We start from the raw sequence: 18,567 nt of genomic DNA on the forward strand, positions 1-18,567 counted from the left end.
CCTATTTTCTGTAATATTGGGAAGGAGGTCATGTTCCCTGACATCTATCTCCGCCTTTGGGAAATAGCCGCAGTAGCCTAAAACCTCACTTGTATGGAGCTGTTGTTTATTTCCTATGACAGTCAGGAAATCTGCATTTTCTGTGTATCAGATCTGGCACCCTGAAGCATCTGTAACTTTCCATTCCTTGCTACCAAGGTGGGCTGACCATGGAAGGGGTTTTAATGAAATCGTTTGGTTTGCAAATGAGAAAGTGTGAGCATATCTACAGAAATCCACTGATCAGATTGTAACTGCTTTTCCAGAGTAAACTTTCAGTTTGACTCTTTAGGGGACAGTTTTGGTTCTGTTTCAAACTGGAACCAATTCAGTTTCTAAATCTGTGGCAGGAATTGAGATCTTTGAAAGGAAGAAAGAAACTCATGGTTCCAGAAACAGGAAGACTTTACATTTTTAGTACAGGATGCAAAAGCTTCTGGGGACTTGAGCCCTGGTAATTTAACGTGCATGATTTTTCTGTTTCATTTTCACTTTTTGTCTGACAGCTCTGATTTTCTCCTGGCATGTGTATTCCTTTTCGTTTCCCTCCTTTAAATGTAAGCCACTGGCTCTGGGTATCTGGAGTATATCAAAGCCAGATCTCACAAGGGCTTTTCAGCCTGAAAAAAATGGGTGGGCTGAGCTTGGAACCCTCCTAGAGCGTCTGAATGTATTTGGTCTTTTCCCTTCTTTTCTGCCCCCCCTTGGGTTATACAATATGCAGCTGACATTCAGAAGTTCTCCTAAGACTAAGGCTTGAGAAATCAAGCAGTAAAGACTGGTCAAAGGTTGATCTTTGCATGTTACCGAGTGACTTTGCAGCAGAGGGGAGTGTAAGCCGAGATTTTTGGTTATAGATATCTATCTCTTTATAGAAATGGAGTCTCACTTCTATCATTTCTCCTTTCTTGCCCGTTTTGGCTCTTTCTGTCTGCCTTCTCCTTTGTTCTCTGTGTCTTTTGAGGACTGGGGAGATCTTGCTTTATTTCCCCTGTCTCCCTGCATGACCCTGGCTCGGTCTGTTAGCGCTCTGGTGCCTAGTTTTATCCTGCAGGCGACTTGGAGCCTGACCGACCAGTCTGGTAAAACACCATGACGTTAATGCACCCAGCTCTTCTGCTCTGCCGAGCAGCGCTCTCTCTCCCAGGGTTTGCGCCACGTTATTGTGCTGATGGCAGAGCATTTTGCTGTGCTGCTAAACCAAAGGCAGACCCTGCAGAGCACTGTTGCCAAAAGGTAGGAGGAGAGCATCTCTAATTCCAGCTGGGGCAAGTGAAAAGCAGCCTAGTGGGTGTCAACTAGGGGTTGTTCTGGGGCAAATCAAGCAGTCCTGTGACCCAGAGAAGGACCGGTTTGGCTGCTGTGTATACAGCTGCCCTTTTCTGAAGCCTCCCAGCCCTGATAAAGGTCACCTGGGTGCTCCCCAGGGAGCCACTGCAGGACTGCGCAGAAACAAATAGGGGAGAGAGCAAAACATCTCTGTCTGAGACAGCAGACACAAAAGGAAAACATCGCCAGGTAAGGGTTTTTTTCCTAGACTATAGGCAGCAACAACATTGCATCACGCTTGAGCTCACAGATAGGACTTTTGTAGAGACTGCATTTTTCCAGAAGTCTCAAGGTATTCCTAGAGATGATTCGTAATCTGCTCACACTCTGGAGCCTGAGTCACAGCCTCTGGCCCTTCGATCTCCTGCAGCAGGTGTGCAGCCAGGTCTGCGGTAGAGCTGCCAGCTCAGGGATGGACACAAGGCGTTGGCTGTCAGTGAACAGGAAGCAGAACGCCAGCGCTGTGTGCCTCTCGCCATCACCAAGGCACTGCTTTGGGTATTTCTTGATAAGGAATCAAGCAAATAACAGCAGGAAGCGGGGCAGTGTGAGGTATCCCTGCTTTACGCAGGGAGGAGAGAGAAGTTGTCATCCTTCTGCTTCCCTGTTTGTGTCTCAGACTCCATAGTTCTGTGAGGTGGCTTATTTGTGTTTGTGCTGGAACGAAAATGATGGGTGTACACACACGATTGTGCTTTGAAAAGGTGAGAATTGTCCTCCTGGCAAAGAAGGTGCAGGCCTGTCACTAACGTGGGTTTGGAACAGCTTTGATAGGTTTGCACATCTGACAGGCCTGTGCTCCGTGGGGTGTTCCCTGCATGGCAAACCCATTCTGAAATCCCGCTGGCTTCCTGCTGCGAGTGAGCCAAGCGGCACCTCCTGCAAATCTCTGCACGAGCATCAGCCTGGAGAAAAGCCCCTGGGCTGGGTCTGCAAGGCTGGTGCGGGAACAGGGCAGGGAACGTGAGCCCTTCCACAGCAGCTGGTGTCCTGGGTGCCTGTGGTGGCATGCAGGGAGCAGCGCTGTGGCTCAGCTGGGTTCCTGATCCTGCCACGGCTTTTTTGATGGCAGGAGTCATGCGCATGTATCGGGAAAGCCAAGCAGACCTATAGGTCGGGCCTTGCTCTGATCCAGCCACCCGTCCAAAACAGGAAAGGGGAGGGGAAGTGCCGGCCAGAGGAGATGGATTGTCCGTCAGTCCTGAAGGTGGTTGTGAGTGCTGTCCCAGAACAACCTGTGGGGGAACCGAGGCCACCAGTGCTGCGGAGCTTGGGCTGTTTTTCCCTTGTTAAGGCTGCCATGCCAGGCTAATGTGCTCCTCTAGCCAGGGTTAAGTTCTGCGAGGGTGGATTTGCAGGGCAGAACAAATTGCTGGCCCCACACAGGCACTGTGAGTGCAGAAGGAGACATCTTTGGGGGGTGCCTTGACACTAAAGAGCAATTCATGCTTTCCAGCCCCAAGGGACCTCTTTACTTTCAGCCACTTTAGCATCTCAGGTTTACTTTTAATATTATATAACTAAGGAACAGTGACCTCACTGCTTAATTAATTTATCAGTGCTGCAGTTCTGACTTGTGTAACTAGGATGACATGGGTACACTTTGAGAGGAGAGGGATAAAGACCAATACGTTTGCTGTTTCCGCCCCTCCTCTTGAGCAGCTGTTGTATTGTAGGAGGGAGCACAGGGAGACAGCGGCGACTGCCCTGCTGACACAGCACTGGTGAGCAGCTCTTGCCTTCCTGGCCACGGGCCCCAGCCTTTTCCTGCTGGCTTCATCGGTAAAGCTGCTGCTGCAGGACCAGGGCAGCGAGTAAAGTCAGAGGCAGGTTTTTAAAGTCATGTTTGTTTTGTATGAATGGGTGGTCTCAGGTTTGGCTTTTAGCAGGTACACACAGAGCTTACCTGCTAGATACACCCAGCCTCGGTGCTTCCAAAATAACCCTTTAAGCTGCTTGTATAGTGCACGCTTGCCCAAACCCGGCTGTGGTTATAAACTCTTTTGTCTCTCCACTTAAAAACGGGCACAGGTAAGGAACTTTGTCCCAACTTTCACTCTCCCCTTTTTTGCCTGCTTTAGGTTCAGCTGTGCAGGCCTTGTGTTGCCACAGGACAACCAGGATTGTAAGGACAGCCAGGATTTTATCTCGTGTTGCCCTTTTTTCTGCCCACACCTATTTTAGGTCCCTGTGCCGCTGTCCAAAAGATGCAGTCCCAGTGCATGTCAAAGTGGCGTTTCTGGAGCAAGTGCCATGCATCGCAGAGGGCAGGTATCCTGCCCCTGGTGGGGCTCAGATCTTACCCTTAAATTCCAATAAGCATTAGAGAAAGAACCGTTATTTCTTGGAGTTCAGAAAACTAATTTTCTCCTCTCTCCGGGAAAACGATAGGTGCTTTTTTTCAAAAGCCATACTACAGTCAAGTGGGTCCCAGAGGCCCCAGCTGAGACTGGAGGCCTGTCTGGATCAGATACAGTCCTGCTGAAGCTGTCTGGGCTTCAGGAGAGAGAACGAGGCAGGACTTTGTCCTCCCCAGGGCAGCACCTGATAGAGTCCTGAAGACACATTTTGCAGGCAGAGGCAGAATTGTTTGATTAGCCTAGAATCCAGCCCGACCACCTTCCCTGCTCCTTCTGTCCGACTCTGTGGGGAGGGGGAAGCTCTGCACTAGCACAGAAGTTAAGCATGGAGTGAAGATGTCATAGTGTAAGCAACAACAGAAGGTGTGAAGTTGGTGTCCCCATGGAGGCCCCAGTGTCATTACAGCTCTGCCTGCTACACTCTGCTCTCACACGTTCTCAGTTCCACAGCAGGAGAATCGGTAATGAAGCACAGTGAAGTCTGTGCAAGGCACACGGTCGGTACTTTGGCAATACATGTAGCCTGAAGTATTCATTTCTGCATCAGTGTTGGGTGTTCTTGTTTTCTAAAACCTGCTCTTCCCCTGGGTATTGGCGGGAGGGCAGCTACAACCCAGCCCGGCAGAAGGGTATGCTAATGCAATCCCTTAGCTTGCTTTTTGGCAGTACCTGGGCAGCCAGCATTTCATTTGTATTTCTTCTCTTAAACCACCTCAGCAGGAGCCAAACGGCACCGACAGCACCAGAACTTTGGTTTCACTTCTCCCTTCTAGACACGTTCTTGCTCCTCACCCTGAGTAATCCCCATCAAAGCGAGACCAGACTTTCGCATGGTTGAGCTGAAAGGCTCTAGAAAAGCTCTAAATATTTCAGAGCCATCATAAGAGAGAAAGGTCGCATATCACTGGCTGATTTGTATTTGCATTTGAAACACAGCTGTGTCTGAACAGATCCATGGTGGTGACTTGGGCCAAAACTTAAAAAAACCCAAACACAGCCCAGCCTTTTTTAGGCAAAATTGGACCTGTGTTACCCTGGCTCAGAGCAGCTGCACTGCTGTGCCAAACTGCTTGGAATTTTCTTTTTTTTTTTAACATATACTGAGCTAAAAATATCCCCCTAATTTGAAGGCAAAATAAACTTTCAGAACACCATCTCGGTCCCTCCCCTCTCCTGTTTGTCAGGAGCTGTGTGCCCGCCTGGCTCCCACAGCTGGTTTTGTTCACGCTGGGCATTTCTGTGTCTGTGTGATTCTGAGGAGGTCAGAAAACCCAGCACTACATCCCTTAGCACTGAGCTGGAGAATGCCCTGCTGGTACTCCAGAAACTCAGGACATCCTTCCTCTTCTCCCCGGCACACAGCAGAATTTGAGTGATGTCTGAGGTTGCTCTAAGGAAAGCTGTTTTCCAGGGCCAGTTTTTTTGGGATGGGGTGAGTAACTGCAAGAACAAAGTGGTGATTCAGGCTGGCTCAAGGCCCCATTTTTCCAGAGGTGGCTTTGTTTCTGCACTGAGTAATTCCTGCGGAGGTAAAAGGCTTGGTCTGTTCCGACTCGCTCCAACCCCTGCCTGAGAATACTTTGTTTTTCTCTCCAACAGGATGTAGCCATTTCTCCAAAGCAGAGGGATGAGGTCATTCAGTGGCTGGCCAAGCTCAAGTACCAGTTCCACCTTTATCCAGAAACGCTCGCCCTGGCCATCAGCCTTTTGGACAGGTTTTTAGCTGCAGTAAAGGTAAATATTTGCAGATCTATAAACTGAACTAGATCTATCCCACCCCCTCAGCTGTTTCTGTGCTCACTCTGAGTGGTGCGGCTGTACGGCACTACTTCCCTGCTGCTCTCACACCCTTGTCATGTACCGTAGGATGGTACCTGCACTACTCCAGAAGCTTAATTCCAGGTTGCAGAGCTGTCAGCACACTCTGCCAGCGGAACCTTCTGGAGGTCGACTCTTTCCATAGCTGTTTTTCACCCAGTGAAAGCAGCCACTGCTTTAATGAGAAACAGTTCCTGGGGTGCTTGTATTTGCCCAGGACCTGCTCCCTCTTTTCTCTGTTCAGGCCCTTCCATTCAGGTAATGCAGCTCGTTAGTGTAAATTTGTACTAACCTGAAGAGGAAGGGTACTGCTTTTCTCTTAACTGCATTCTCACTTCAACCTGCTTTGAATATTGCATTGGCCCAACAAACACATCACCTACTTCTATAAGAGATAAGAAGAGTCTGCATAGAGGTTATGCTATGCCTTGGGTAACAAGAGAGCTGTCTCTACCTTAGCCTGAATCGACTCGATAGGAAGGAAATGCCTGTTCATAGCTGGAACCTAAGCCCAGTGCCCTCTGACAGAAAAGCAAGGAGTCGTCCTAGCTCTGTGCTCGCTTGCTAACATCTCTGGTGTTCAACTGCATTTAACCCATTTGTCCTAGAACCACTGTGAGTGCTTGCTAGCAGTGTGCGAGCTGAGGAAACAAATACACATCTGAGGAGAGGTTTGGGTTTGGCACACGTGCTAGTGCACAGGAATGAAAACAAAAAAAGGGGGGTGGGTAGAAGATACAGCCAGAAGTGATCGGGTTTTGGGGAGCAGTTCACTGCTACCAGCCCAAGAGACCAAGAGCGGAAGCCTTTGCACCCGTGCAGACAGCAGAACAAAGTGTGGGTCAGCCAGAGCCCCCAGCTTTGAGCTGTGAAGTCAGGCTCTGGTAGCCTGGTCTCTTACCGCAGTTGCTCAGTCACATTCTGGCCTCAGATCCGCAGTCACATCTGTGCGTGTGTCCGATGCCATCGCCAGCCCTGTTAGGTAAGCAGGCGCAGCCCCGGAGATTGAAATACAAACGTGTATTTCCAGTCTGGGTGCTTGCATTTCAACGTGACTTAGTTTGATAGCATGCAAGCGACACCATCATCCATTAACCTATCCTTTAAATATTAATATATGTTGATAATGTTTTAATTACAAGCCATAGAAGTTTTTTATTTTTAAGGAGTCTTAAAGGAGCCGATTTACAGAAATGGGAAATAGATCTGGGTCTCTTAACATCCAATAGCCTCAAGCACAGTTTTTCTTTCAGTAATTTGCAGCCATCAAGGAGTCTGCAAAGAAAGTAGAGGAATAGGAGTGAGGAGTCTGCAGAGTGCTTCAGTGAGCCAGCGGGAATGGGGAAAGATGGTGTGTCTGGATGAGCATTGTTCAAACAGCTCGGGGCTCTATGCTCCCTTCCCCCGTTTTCCGCTCCCATAAAGCCATCATTCCTCTAACACAGCTGAACTCCTCTGTTTTTTTACCAAGAGCTACCATGTGGGATTTTATTACTAGGACAGAAAGTCTTGTACCTTTCTTCCTCTGCAAACACGCTTTGAAATTGCTGGGACCCATCCTCAACAGGGTGGGAGACTGGGTGGTAACGTGGTTTGGCACAAGACAGAGTTGTTCATTCCAGGTTGGTCTCTAAAAGAGGGCACTCGAGAGGAGACGCTTACTCTCAAATAAGCTTCCTGGCAGGTCAGAACCTGCTCTCAACACCCGCTTTTCCCTGAACGTGACATGGAAGGTGTTATTTGTTGTATGTTGTTTTGTGCCAAAGTGACAGCTTTCTCTGAACCTGCCTATGTGGTCAAGAACAAGTTCCAGCCCCGCCCCAAGGGAATTTATCCTCCTTGCTTCTAGTGACACTTGACTATAGAAGCACGCAGCCTCCACCGAGCATGGGTTCTTTATACTGATTGAAGTGTAAATGGCTCCAGAAAGCCAAAGCTGTAGGCCCAGTGTGGTCCTTCTTAAATAACTGAGGCTGAACGTAGGTAAAGATCTTTAATCTGGACACGATCCTGCCTTCTTCCCTTGTTCCTTCCTGGAAACAGCGTTCTGGGTCTCCTGACAGCTCTCTGCACGAGTCTAACGTGCAGTGTCCCTCCCTGCAGCCCCCAAAGCTCTGTCACATCTGCTCCACCTACCAAGCAAGGATAAGCCAGCAGTGTGGGCTGAAAATAAACGTTCACCCTTGGTGCAGGATTTTCACCTACCTTGGCTTCCGGCTCTCCTAACACAGAGGGCTAGTTGCCAGCGGGCTCCTGGAGGCAGGGGGATGCAGGCTTTGCTCCCCGTGGTGACAAGGTTTCAAACCAGCGTCTCTGCGTTTCCCAGCCACTGGAGAGCAGGGGGATGCAGCCTGTGGCTCCGCACTGATGCTGAAGTCCTTTGTCAGTCACTGTGACAAAGACAGCTGCTAAGGCAAAGCTCCAGCAGGTGCACTGTGTTCAGTGCGCGTGCTCAGTCTGGTTCAGGGCAGGGACCGCTGAACACTTGGAGCCCACACGTGCTGCTTCCCCGCTCACCCCCAGCCAAGGCCTATATAAAGACTTTTTGGTGCACATGAAAAATCACCCCTTCCCCTTCAAGTGTCACTTACCGTGCCTAAAGCAACTCACTACCAAAGGGAGTAGCCCTCCCTCAGTAATTCCTGAGCTACTGTCTTGCGTTGAAATTACATAACTAGCCATTTTTATCGCCGTTTTATACTTCAGCCTTTTTTTATACTGCAGCATTTTTAAATTTTCTGTTCCTTCCTGCTCTGTGTCTGCCCCGCAGCAGCTCACGCTTCTGAAGCGGGTGGAGCAGCCATGTTCTGTTGCCAGGTGACAGCCCGGCCCTTCTGATTTTCTTCTTCCTTTTTCTGTCACTGCATAAAACCAAGCTCTTTGCACTCCCACACTGCACAGCCCCAGGTGCAGTTGTGATCAACGGGGCTGTTCTGCCTCATGTCAGGGAGCATGGATGTTGCCTTGGCACAGCTGCCACAGCAGTGGTGGAGCTGGAGGTCAGCCTGCTGAGCCGGAATGCGTCCCACGGGCAGCCAAGTCTCTGGGCTCAGATGTCTGACCAGGAAGGATTACATTTGGTATTTGCATCCCATTCACAGACTTCTCTGCTCTTCTGCTCCACAGGCCCGTCCAAAGTATCTGAACTGTATTGCAATCAGCTGCTTCTTCCTTGCTGCAAAGACAATTGAGGAAGATGAGGTAAGTGTTTGGTTCTTACACCTTAGCATTGCCTGAGCGCGTGCTCTCGCCCTCCTGCCCTCGCTCGCACACGGTGGCTGACGCTGGGACTGGAACGAAGCCTTTTCTGTGATTTCTACAATGGCTGGTTCTCTCATTTCTTTCTTGCATTGGCTCTTCCAGAGGATTCCAGTACTGAAGGTGTTGGCTCGGGATAGCTTTTGTGGTTGCTCTCCAGCTGAAATCCGCAGAATGGAGAAGATCATCTTGGATAAACTAAACTGGGATCTTCACATGGCAACACCTCTGGATTTCCTTCATATTGTAAGGGGCTTTTTACATTCATTCTGGTGTCTGTTCATGTAAATAATGTGTTGACAGGTACCTGGGCAAAAACTCTGCCTGTAGTGCAGCAAAGACCTCAGGATGCGTTCATAATTCCTCCATGGAAGTAGTTCCCGAAAGAAAACCTCACCATAGAATTTCAGAGGAGACATGTCACATTGGGTACGATTTGCAAAATATTGGCCTGCCATCGACCTTTTTGAGGCACATTAAGCCACAGAGCTCCTGACAACCTCAGCCACAAGTCTTAATTGCTCGTGGCTTTGCTCAAAGCTAACTGCCAGGCAGCACAGTACAATAAGTAGAACCATGGAGAAAGCACTAAGAAAGGTATGGCCAGAGAACCAGGTTCCTGGCTAAGACAGAGGGAAAGAAAGAGTCCCAGGGTTCTCTGTTGAATTTCATCCTCTCTGCTTGCTCAGGAGGAGTTTTGGTCTGAGCCACCAAACCAGTGGTGGTGCGAGAGGAGGGCAGAGGGGGACAGCCCTTTGCTGAGCCCTGAGGAGCCGCTCCCCTGCAGATGCGAGATGGCAGGCCCCATCCAGAAGGCTGCAGGGGGCTTCAAGGCACAGGGATTTTCTGTGGTGCGGAAATGCCTTGAGAGTTAAGCTGGAGCATCCTTGCACGTCAGAGATGTCACATGCTGTATGGGAGGTCCGACCTGGCTTTGCCGGAGGGGTTGCCTGTCAGTAACACCAGCTGCCTCCTGTGCTTGTTTCCCCCCAGTTCCATGCAGTTGCGGTGTCCAGCAGGCCTCAGCTTCTGACCGTCCTGCCGCAGCTGAGTCCCGCTCAGCACGTGGCAGCGCTCACCAAGCAGCTGCTGCACTGCATGGCCTGTTACCAGCTGCTGCAGTTCAAGGGCTCCATGCTGGCGCTGGCCATCGTCAGCCTGGAGCTGGAGAAGCTGCTCCCCGACTGGCTGGCTCTCATCATCGAGCTGCTCCAGAAGGCACAGGTGAGGGGGTGCCGCGCCACATGGGGTGGGGGGGAACCAGGGGCTGCAGAAGGCTGTCTTGCTCCATATTCTTCACTCTGAGCCAGCTGAGGCTTTCAGATCCCCCGCTGCTGCTCTCTGCCTTCAGCTGCACTTTCGCAAGGGCGGTTGTGCTTCAGACTGAAGGGGCAGTGCTTTGGGACAGTTCCACAAAGGCTTGATGGGGACAGCAGCCAGGCGGTGACAGAGGGAGGAGCTGTGGACTCCGATACACGTAGGTGCTCTCTGTGCTACTGAGGAGATCCCAGTTAGCAGCTCGGCCACTCGTTCTAAGCATACAGGGCGCTCCAGCAAGCCCTGGAAAGACAAACGCTCCAGCTGCTAAAAACATACAGCGAAACCTTTAGATATCCGTAAGGTTTTTCCCAGCCCTGTCCTGGCTGACAGCCTCTCCCCACTGTGGCAGGAATTTTCAATGCCAGTGTCTTTGCTTGTTTTCCCACTCCAGATGGATAGCTCGCAGCTGATCCACTGCCGGGAGCTCGTGGCACATCACCTTTCCACTCTGCAGCCTTCTCTGCCGCCCAACTCTGTATATGTCTACAGTCCCCTCCAGCATACCCTGGTGACCTGTAACAGAGGAGCGATCAAATCCCAGCCCTCCTCTGTCCCAGGGCCAGGTTTCTCCAAGGACAACGGCAGGCCAGAAGTGCCAGTCACAGGTACAGCCGCGCTCTACCAGCGTCTGCCAGCTCCCAGCGGCTGCAAGCAAGCCTCTACCAAGCGTAAAGTGGAAGAGATGGAAGTGGACGACTTCTACGATGGTATCAAGCGTCTCTACAATGAAGACATCGCTCCAGAGGTAGTGGCTCTTGAAAACATGGGCTCTGTTTGCGGCGCTGACGTCTCGAGGCAGGAGGGCAACGCTTCCCCTTGTCCACCTTTGCAGCCAGTGTCTGTTATGTAGCTGTGAGCGTGCACCACCCGCTCCGTCACGGCTGCTCCAGAACCGGGCAGAACCTGGCGGCCTGCGTTCACTGGGAGGAGAAGGGGCCATACCTTGTCAGGCTGAACTGAAGGGAGCCAAAAAACCAGAAAAAAAATATTCCCAACCCTTTTTTGAATTTTTCCTTGTGCGGCTAATTCTAGTTCCACTATTTAAGCACTTAAAAACACAAAAAAAGTATAAAAATCTAAAAAAAGACCCAAAAACCAAACAAAAAAAGTAGCAAAAATTTGTTTCCTTCTAGTGTTGTCAGTTCCACTGTTTTTCTGTTCCTGTGTATTGTAACCCATTCTCCACATCCACAAGCTCACATCCGTCGTGCAGAGTTGTTCCAGGTTTCCCAGCCAACTAACACCTCTCTGATCCGATTTCTATCTCCTCCTTGCTCTCTTCCTCCTCGCTCCTCTTTCAAGTCTCGGCCAGTCTTGTGCATGACGTTCTGTACTACCTGACCTCCACCACGGCTTCCTTGTCCCTCTCTCAAGAAAGGGATCTGTTTTGTTTTGTTAGCACTTTGGTGTTTAAATGTGAGAATATTTAATAACTGGATTTAAATAAGGTTAGTCAGGAACAAACCAAAGCCAGCGCTTGCACACTGCCGCCCACTCCAGTTCCAGCCCCCGGAGTGTGGAGGTTCTCTGGGAGGACATGAGGGCAGCGGCCACCGTGCTCCTCCCTGACAGAGACTTCTCCAAGGTGAAACAGTTTGTGTTTTCAAACACAGAAAGCAGTTAACGGGTTTGGTACCACTCGAACAAGAATGGTATTTTTTTTGTTTGCACCAAGAAACGTTGCTCTCAGTGTGGGTTTTCATCAACGCTGTCAAGCGTTCCCCTTAAATTCCACAGTCTGTTCCCCGTGTGTTTAGAAGCTTGGCCTGTGACCAGCACGGCTTGGTAAGGTGCTGAGGTGGCTGCCGCCGCCTGAGCTTTGAACAGTGTGTAACTACCAGCCACAAAACCAAAACCAAGGACCCTACCCCTCCAAGTTTTGTGTTCGTGTCACTTCTAACCAACAGTCAAACCTTTAAAACTCGTCTCCTTAATGTGACACCTCTGTTTCTCGGAATGACGTCTCCCAATTGTAAGCTCTCTCCACAGCCCTGAGGAAGGTATCGTACTTGGAGCCATTGTACTGATGAACGCCTTCTGGTAGCAATAAAGAAAGTTGTCCTGGAGTCCCAGCCTCCTTTCATGCTTTTGCCCTGGGTCCAGGATCAGTTCTACCTGTGGAGGCCACTCTGGGTCAGCCCTGTGTGAGAGCAGCAGGTTTCCCGTGCCCCAGCCGGCTGTGGGTTCTTGCTTGCCTTCCGGAAGAGGAGATGGAGACCAAAGTGCCACAGCATTGTCCCTCCCAGTTTAAAGGACGCATTCCCCCCTGCCCTATTCCGCAGCACCGGCACGTGGGCACGTGTGAGGATCGTCGCCCAAACCCACCTGCAGACGTGCACAGAGAGGAGTTGGCACAGGGCTGGCAAGTGAGGGGTGTCTGTACCAACTGGCAGGAACACCAGGGAAGGAAGCTGGGAGTGAGGAGAGGGATTCAGCTGCTGCGGGAGCAGCTCTGAACAGATGTGCTGCAGCTGTGGTTGTGAGCCCCTCTGTGAGAAGGGAAGTTTTCCTTCCCATAGTCATCTCCTCCCCAAAGTGATGGGACGAGAGCAGGCCCTGCGCTGCCCCACAGAAGGCACGTCCCCGGCAGAAGAGCTCTGCGGTGATGAGGGGCAGAGGGGCAAAAGGGGAAGAGGGAGAGGTCTTCCTGTTGCCGCTTTGGGAACAGCATGAGAATCACCACAGTAATTCCAGTGTCCTCACCTGCGTTCAGAATTGTGCTCACGCATACTCCATGTTACTTCTGGCTCTCCCAGTATTTATTAATTAAAGTACTAGAAAGGGTCACTGCCCAGAACCTTCCCAGCCTCCCAGTGCTGCACAAGGCTGGCCAAGCCACCGCGCTGTGCAGGCACTGCCCCAGCCCCAGCCTGAGCAGACTGCAGACACAGACGCCTTTTTATTTTCCTGGCACTACGTACAAATCCACAGGGATTGTCTTTTGCCTGCACACAGGGAACTCCAACACAAAGCCCAAGGTTCTGACAGACAAAAGCTGCCCTGTTTGGCAGACCTGCCTCCACAGGGTCCTGTGACGCTTCTGGGCCAGCTCTCTGGCTGTGCTGCCCAGCAGCATCCTGTTGCCTTTTGCTCTTCCAGATGCAAAAGGGAAAACCCAGCCTCTGCAATTGCAAGCGCCTTGTTTGAACCTGTCTCTTCCCTTCCTCTACCTTTGCTGGGAACACACCAGTTTAAACCCACCCAGTACACATGGAATAAATCTGCTACAAAACTCTCCATTGTGCCTATGCGGCCCTGAAACATGCCAAGGCCTGGCTGCACCCTCGAGGCCCATGGATGCAGCACAATGGGGAGGATGAACTTTCAAAGCCACCCCTGCTCCAAGCGCAAGTGCCCAGCTCTGCTGCACGCCACAGGCAGCACCAAACTGGCCTTTGTGCACCTCCCACAGAGAGGAAGAGCCGTGCTCTGGGGACGCCTGGACCTCAGAGGCCAGTGCTGGCAGGCAGGGCCTCCACAGGGACCGCGGAGATGTCACAAGGTGGTTGTTAAGTATTTCTCTCTTACACGAGACAGACCTGCAGGTACCAAACACGGGGAAGATGCTCATTCCTCAAGTAGATCAATACCCGGCCCACAGCAGCATGGCAGCCCTGAAGCCTGGGCCTCAGGGCACAACCAGCCTGAGAGTCGTTCCCAGCTGAGGGCTTGGAGAGTTTGTTAAAGTTCCTCTTTACTCCCCAGCTTAACAGGAGGGTTAAGCCCACAAGTCTGATTTTAAATCTTTTAAACCTTTCCCCGCTCTGCCAGAGTCATGTGGTGACACTGAGTGACAAAAAACCTCCTGAGCTGTCCAACAGGAGGTTTCCCAACGCTGTCCCTTCCCCACACCAACTCCTTCCCTAACAGCCGCATGGGTGGAGCAGAAGGGCCGGTGACCATCCCTGCCATCAGCACTGAGGTGTGAGAAAACCTCCGGAACACTCTCAGTGCAGTGTATTGTATATGTCCAATATATGTCTCGCTACAAACCCTGCTCGCAGCACCCGTACGTGCTTTCTGCTCTTTGTTCAACCCGCCTCTGTCCCAGGATCCACCAGCACCACATCATAGATGTCACGTATTTCATTCTAATTTCCATTCCTTGAAAATCCCATATGACTCTGGTCCCCTCAAAAAACCCCAACAATGCCAAACCCTTCTGCTGATATCATCTGCCTCAACAGCCTGGAGCAACAAATTCCAGGAGTTTACTACCTGCCTTGTAAAGAAGTTACTCCACGTTTTGAGCCGGTTTCCTCGAGCCGAGTGCCGCTCACGTTCTGTTCCTGCCTCTTAGGAAAGCAGCAGGTCGGCATCCCACGTTGTAACAGAGAATCACAAGTAACCACAGGCTGGAAGAGACCTCTAGAGGACATCTGCTGCACCCTCCCGCGCGCAGCGGGGCTGATTGTCCTCTCATCTCAGCCTTTCCCTCTGCAAACCGAGGCCTCGGAGCCTCTGCAGTCTCACCTGGCCGGCTGCTGCTCCGTCCCATTTATCAAGTGCCCTTCTCTAACTCCACTACATCCTTCTGGAGACATGAAGTCCAGAGCTGCAGGCGGGACTCGAGCACCAGCACAGCAAAACTCTAGAGCTGCAAAATAAAGGCAGCGCATCAAATTGTTGCCATTTGGGTTGTGCCTATCTGCTGCTCTTTATATAAAGCTTTAAAACTATTTCTAAAACTAAATTCCTAATTTCTAAAGCTACTGGCATTTTAGAAGTTAAACAACACAAGGGTTTTGTCCCTCTGCAAACCTTCGCACACTGGCACTACCAGTGGGTCACTTGGCCCCGAGCCCCTCCAGCTGCTGAACAACCTCCTCCAGTTCAGCCCAGCACTGGTGAAGGGCAGAAGAAATGCCCTAAAAGCAGAGGTCTACAGAGCTCCTTGGTAAACCCAGTCTACCAAGATGCTTCTTCAGTGCTGCCAACCTGCAGCTTTGGTCATGGCTTCCTACTGACACACACGAGACCAAAGTCCCCGGGGCACACACACTGAGGTAAGCAGCACTCGGTAGCTTCTCTGTACGTACAGGATAAAAAACTGTCACCACCTCCTAGTTTTTCACTTCAAACTTGCAGCAAGTGATGCCCAGCCACCCACGACTGAGCCTGGCTCCGAAACCACCACCACAGGCACAACAGAACAGCTCCGTGCCCATCCACGACAGCCAAGTAAATCACAAGTGACTGTTTCAAGAGAGGCTCTAGCACAGCAATGGGACCTTACAGGCTACCGCCACTACAGGCTACCCGTACTACAATTTTATAAATGAAAAAGTGTAGGGAATGAAAGCAGCACAAGGAGAGGATCCCCCCTGAAACAGGGGCATCAGGGAGGGTCTCACCGCATAGGATGCAAGAGCCATCCGGTGGCTGGGCTGGCCTCTGGATGAGTAACCAGGAGGGGATTTTAGCCAGCTGGAGGCTGCCACGGACAGGGCCACAGCCTGATGCCACAGACAGGCCTAAGCACCAACACTGAAATAAAGACACAGCACTTGTAAACTGGGCATTTTAATGGCCAAGACACTTTCTCAGTAAACAGTGACTGCTATCACGCATGGAGACCCCCAGGCTGGAGATGACACTCACACTGCGTGAGGTGCAGGGGTGGCTCAAGGACCAGCATGCCACAATCCCACAGGAGCCCTTGGCTGCAGAGTTAATGACTGATTTCAGAAAACACGTGGCTCAGCCCATCGCTTCTTGCTAAGCACAGACAGCTCAGTGCACGCAGAGCTCTGTTACCTAAGCCCTGACAGAACACAAAGGATTCCCTCCGGCAAGCAGTGCAACCTCTTCACAGTCAGCAAGGCATCCGAAGGTTTGCAGAATACAAGAAGAATTAACACAGGCACAGTTCAATCCAGCAACACCCTCAAGGCCTCACCCTGTGAGGCTTTAGCTGCTCTGTTTTATCCTCAGAAGGCTGACTGCGACAAGTTCTCTGGATCCGTCTGGAGAGCAGACGTGGCCGGGAGCCCACCGAGGCTCAGGTGGGACAGCAGGCTCCACCTTTGGTATTAATGCAAACCCTGTCCTAAGACATCAGCGCAAAGACTCGCATCCCTCCAGTCTGGGCAGTGGTACCCACCTCCATTTACATACCGGGTACGTCCTTACAGTGTATGCACAAGGCCAATATTTTATAATCTTTCCGATTGTACCTATAACGTGACTTGGTCGGTTGCAAATGTTTCCAGGATAAGCAGTTTTTCTCACCACCTGGCTGGAAGGAGTTTCTGCTGACCAAACCCTGTCACCGAAGAGTGCTGAAAAACATTGTGCTTCTCAAAACCCCCAGATTATTTCAGCAGAGACCCCTGGCCACTTGTGCTTCACAAAGACTGGAAGAGGCAAAAACGAGACACTGTAACAGTACCTTTTCCAGGCAGGTTGAAGGAGGTGAATTCCTTGATTAAGGTTCACAGATGAGAAGAATACATCACTAGTATTTGGTTAAAAAAAAAATAAATACACCACCCCGGGTAGAAAAACATCCGAGGAGGATCCGGCTGGCTCCTTCCATCCATCCCAAACCAGCTAGAGGCCACTACAGACCAAATTTACAACCTCCGTTTTCCACATTCAAACAATACTTCAGCACCTTCCAAGCTTTTTGACTGAATTAGCTTCCAAAGTAAACAAGTTATAAAGTCAAACAACTACCCCGCAGTCAGGATTGTTAAGAAAATAATCACTAATTAGACTTCAATGAAAATAAAATGAAGCCCTTAATCCAAGTACAAGTCAGTGCAGCTGAGCTGTACAAGAACAGACAGATACTTGGCTCCTACAGAGGCAGATCAGCCCCAAAATGATACAGCCTTGACCACCCAGAACAGGCTCCATCAATGCAACATCAGCCACTTCGACTCCATGTGACCACATACTGAAAAAAAGGAGTCACCTCGGCCTAAGGACTTATTTTCCGCACGTCAGAGGAGCACAGGATGTCCTTGTGATGAAGTCATAGTGTCCAAAGTGGCCAGGCTTGATCTTTAGAGGCAGAAATCAAGTTCTCCAGGTACGCACACTCACCCTCACCGACAGGCACAGCATTTGTCATCAGGGACATGTGCATGTTAAGACAAAAAGGAAGAAAATGGGGAGAGAGAAAAACCCGACACACGTAAGGCAGAGCATCATCTCACACGATGGCCAGGCTCTCCCCTCCAGCCGTTACCTCTGTCACTTTTGGTAGCCTCCATTCTGTCAGAGATGCGCCGGGAGCAGACAGATCCCGCACAGAAACACACGGCACAGTGCACCCGCAGACGCACAGGTGGAAAACAAAAAGGGAAGGAGAGAAGGGCGGACGTGATGGAAGAATGAGATGGCTCTTCTGCTGGCGAGGGTGCCCGTGGCCGCAGGCTCTTCCAGTGCCCCACTGGGAGAGGAGGGTGCAGGGCCTGGGCAAAGTCACGGTTACATAAAGAAGAAGCTACAGAGAGAGAGAAAAACAGAAAAGAAAAGAAACAGATGTTCAGAATTGAAATGAAAGAGTGAGAGAGAGAAAAACCAAAAGGTGGAACAACATTTTCAAGGAGGTAGGCCATGAGGGGAAGAGCGCACCGGGGAGGTGTCATACAAACCAGCCACACTAGAGGGTGGGACTGCAACCGAGACTCTGACTATTATGGCGAAAAAGCTCACAAAGCGACTGACAAACACTAGCAGAAACCTACCGAGGCATCAAAGGCACAAACCAACCTGCTGGGAAAGCTCAGGCTTCCTCAGCCCCTCCTGCCACACCGTTGCAAAATGGGAAAGGCAAAGCACAGTCAGGAAGGCCACAGGAAAACCAAGGCTTTTGGGTAAAAATATCAAATACATTTCCTCTCCCCCCCGGCAAGCGATGGCACTATTTGTTTGTGGAATCTAACAAAAGAACTGAACTTATGCTATAAGGTTATTATTCAATTTGTAATTCAAAACCAGAAATACTTTAACATCAAATAAAGTGACAATATCTAAACAGATGCATACATATCGTTGGCATTAACACTGTAAGAAGGTTACACAATTATTTAGTTACAAACACGGGTTATTTTCGAATAGCAAGGTAATAAAGTTCTACATCTAGAGTTTAAGGCAACGAGGATATTAAAAATGTATACAAATACAATATTTCTACCGCTGTTCACAGCTTTATTTTCCATTAATTAAAAAACCCCTTCATATTTGTACAGTTCCACGCTGACACACACCGATGAGAGCATCATGGATATTACATACTGCAAACGCAACCACGGTCCTCGGAAACGAGACTAATAGCACTCTTCTAGCATCTTAAAAGGGCAAATGGTAACTGGAATCAAATGGACATATCTGATATGATCACACACAATGACATTTCCATTCTCACTTGGACATTTTGGAGAAGCTGAATGAGCACTACCTGGAGAAACGCTGGTCACATTAAATAAAGACA

General features: G+C 50.3%; 2 protein-coding genes across 5 annotated transcripts in view; one reads left to right on the top strand and one right to left on the bottom strand.

The window, feature by feature from the left end:
• The window catches only part of CCNI (cyclin I), a 31,167-nt gene extending 19,023 nt beyond the window's left edge, over nt 1–12,144 (top strand). Inside the window, exons 3-7 of one of the 2 annotated variants that reach the window (XM_054065748.1) lie at nt 5,328–5,462; nt 8,673–8,747; nt 8,910–9,050; nt 9,798–10,028; nt 10,516–12,143. In XM_054065748.1, the coding sequence (XP_053921723.1) occupies nt 5,328–5,462; nt 8,673–8,747; nt 8,910–9,050; nt 9,798–10,028; nt 10,516–10,974 (1,041 nt within the window). In that variant the 3' untranslated portion in view covers nt 10,975–12,143. Of the gene's footprint in view, nt 1–5,327; nt 5,463–8,672; nt 8,748–8,909; nt 9,051–9,797; nt 10,029–10,515 lie in introns of both variants that reach the window. The other variant, XM_009566141.2, reaches the window with a different exon arrangement.
• SEPTIN11 (septin 11) overlaps nt 7,915–18,567 on the bottom strand; it is a 63,256-nt gene continuing 52,603 nt past the window's right edge. Inside the window, exons 10-11 of one of the 3 annotated variants that reach the window (XM_054065745.1) lie at nt 15,479–17,577; nt 11,165–14,721 (exon numbers count right to left, since the gene is read on the bottom strand). In XM_054065745.1, coding sequence (XP_053921720.1) covers nt 17,562–17,577 — 16 coding nt within the window. In that variant the 3' untranslated portion in view covers nt 11,165–14,721; nt 15,479–17,561. Of the gene's footprint in view, nt 7,937–11,164; nt 14,722–15,478; nt 17,578–18,567 lie in introns of those variants that run through there. The other 2 variants (XM_054065747.1, XM_054065743.1) reach the window with 2 other exon arrangements.

The sequence above is a fragment of the Cuculus canorus genome, chromosome 4, assembly GCF_017976375.1.
Source record: "Cuculus canorus isolate bCucCan1 chromosome 4, bCucCan1.pri, whole genome shotgun sequence".
NCBI lineage: Eukaryota > Metazoa > Chordata > Aves > Cuculiformes > Cuculidae > Cuculus > Cuculus canorus.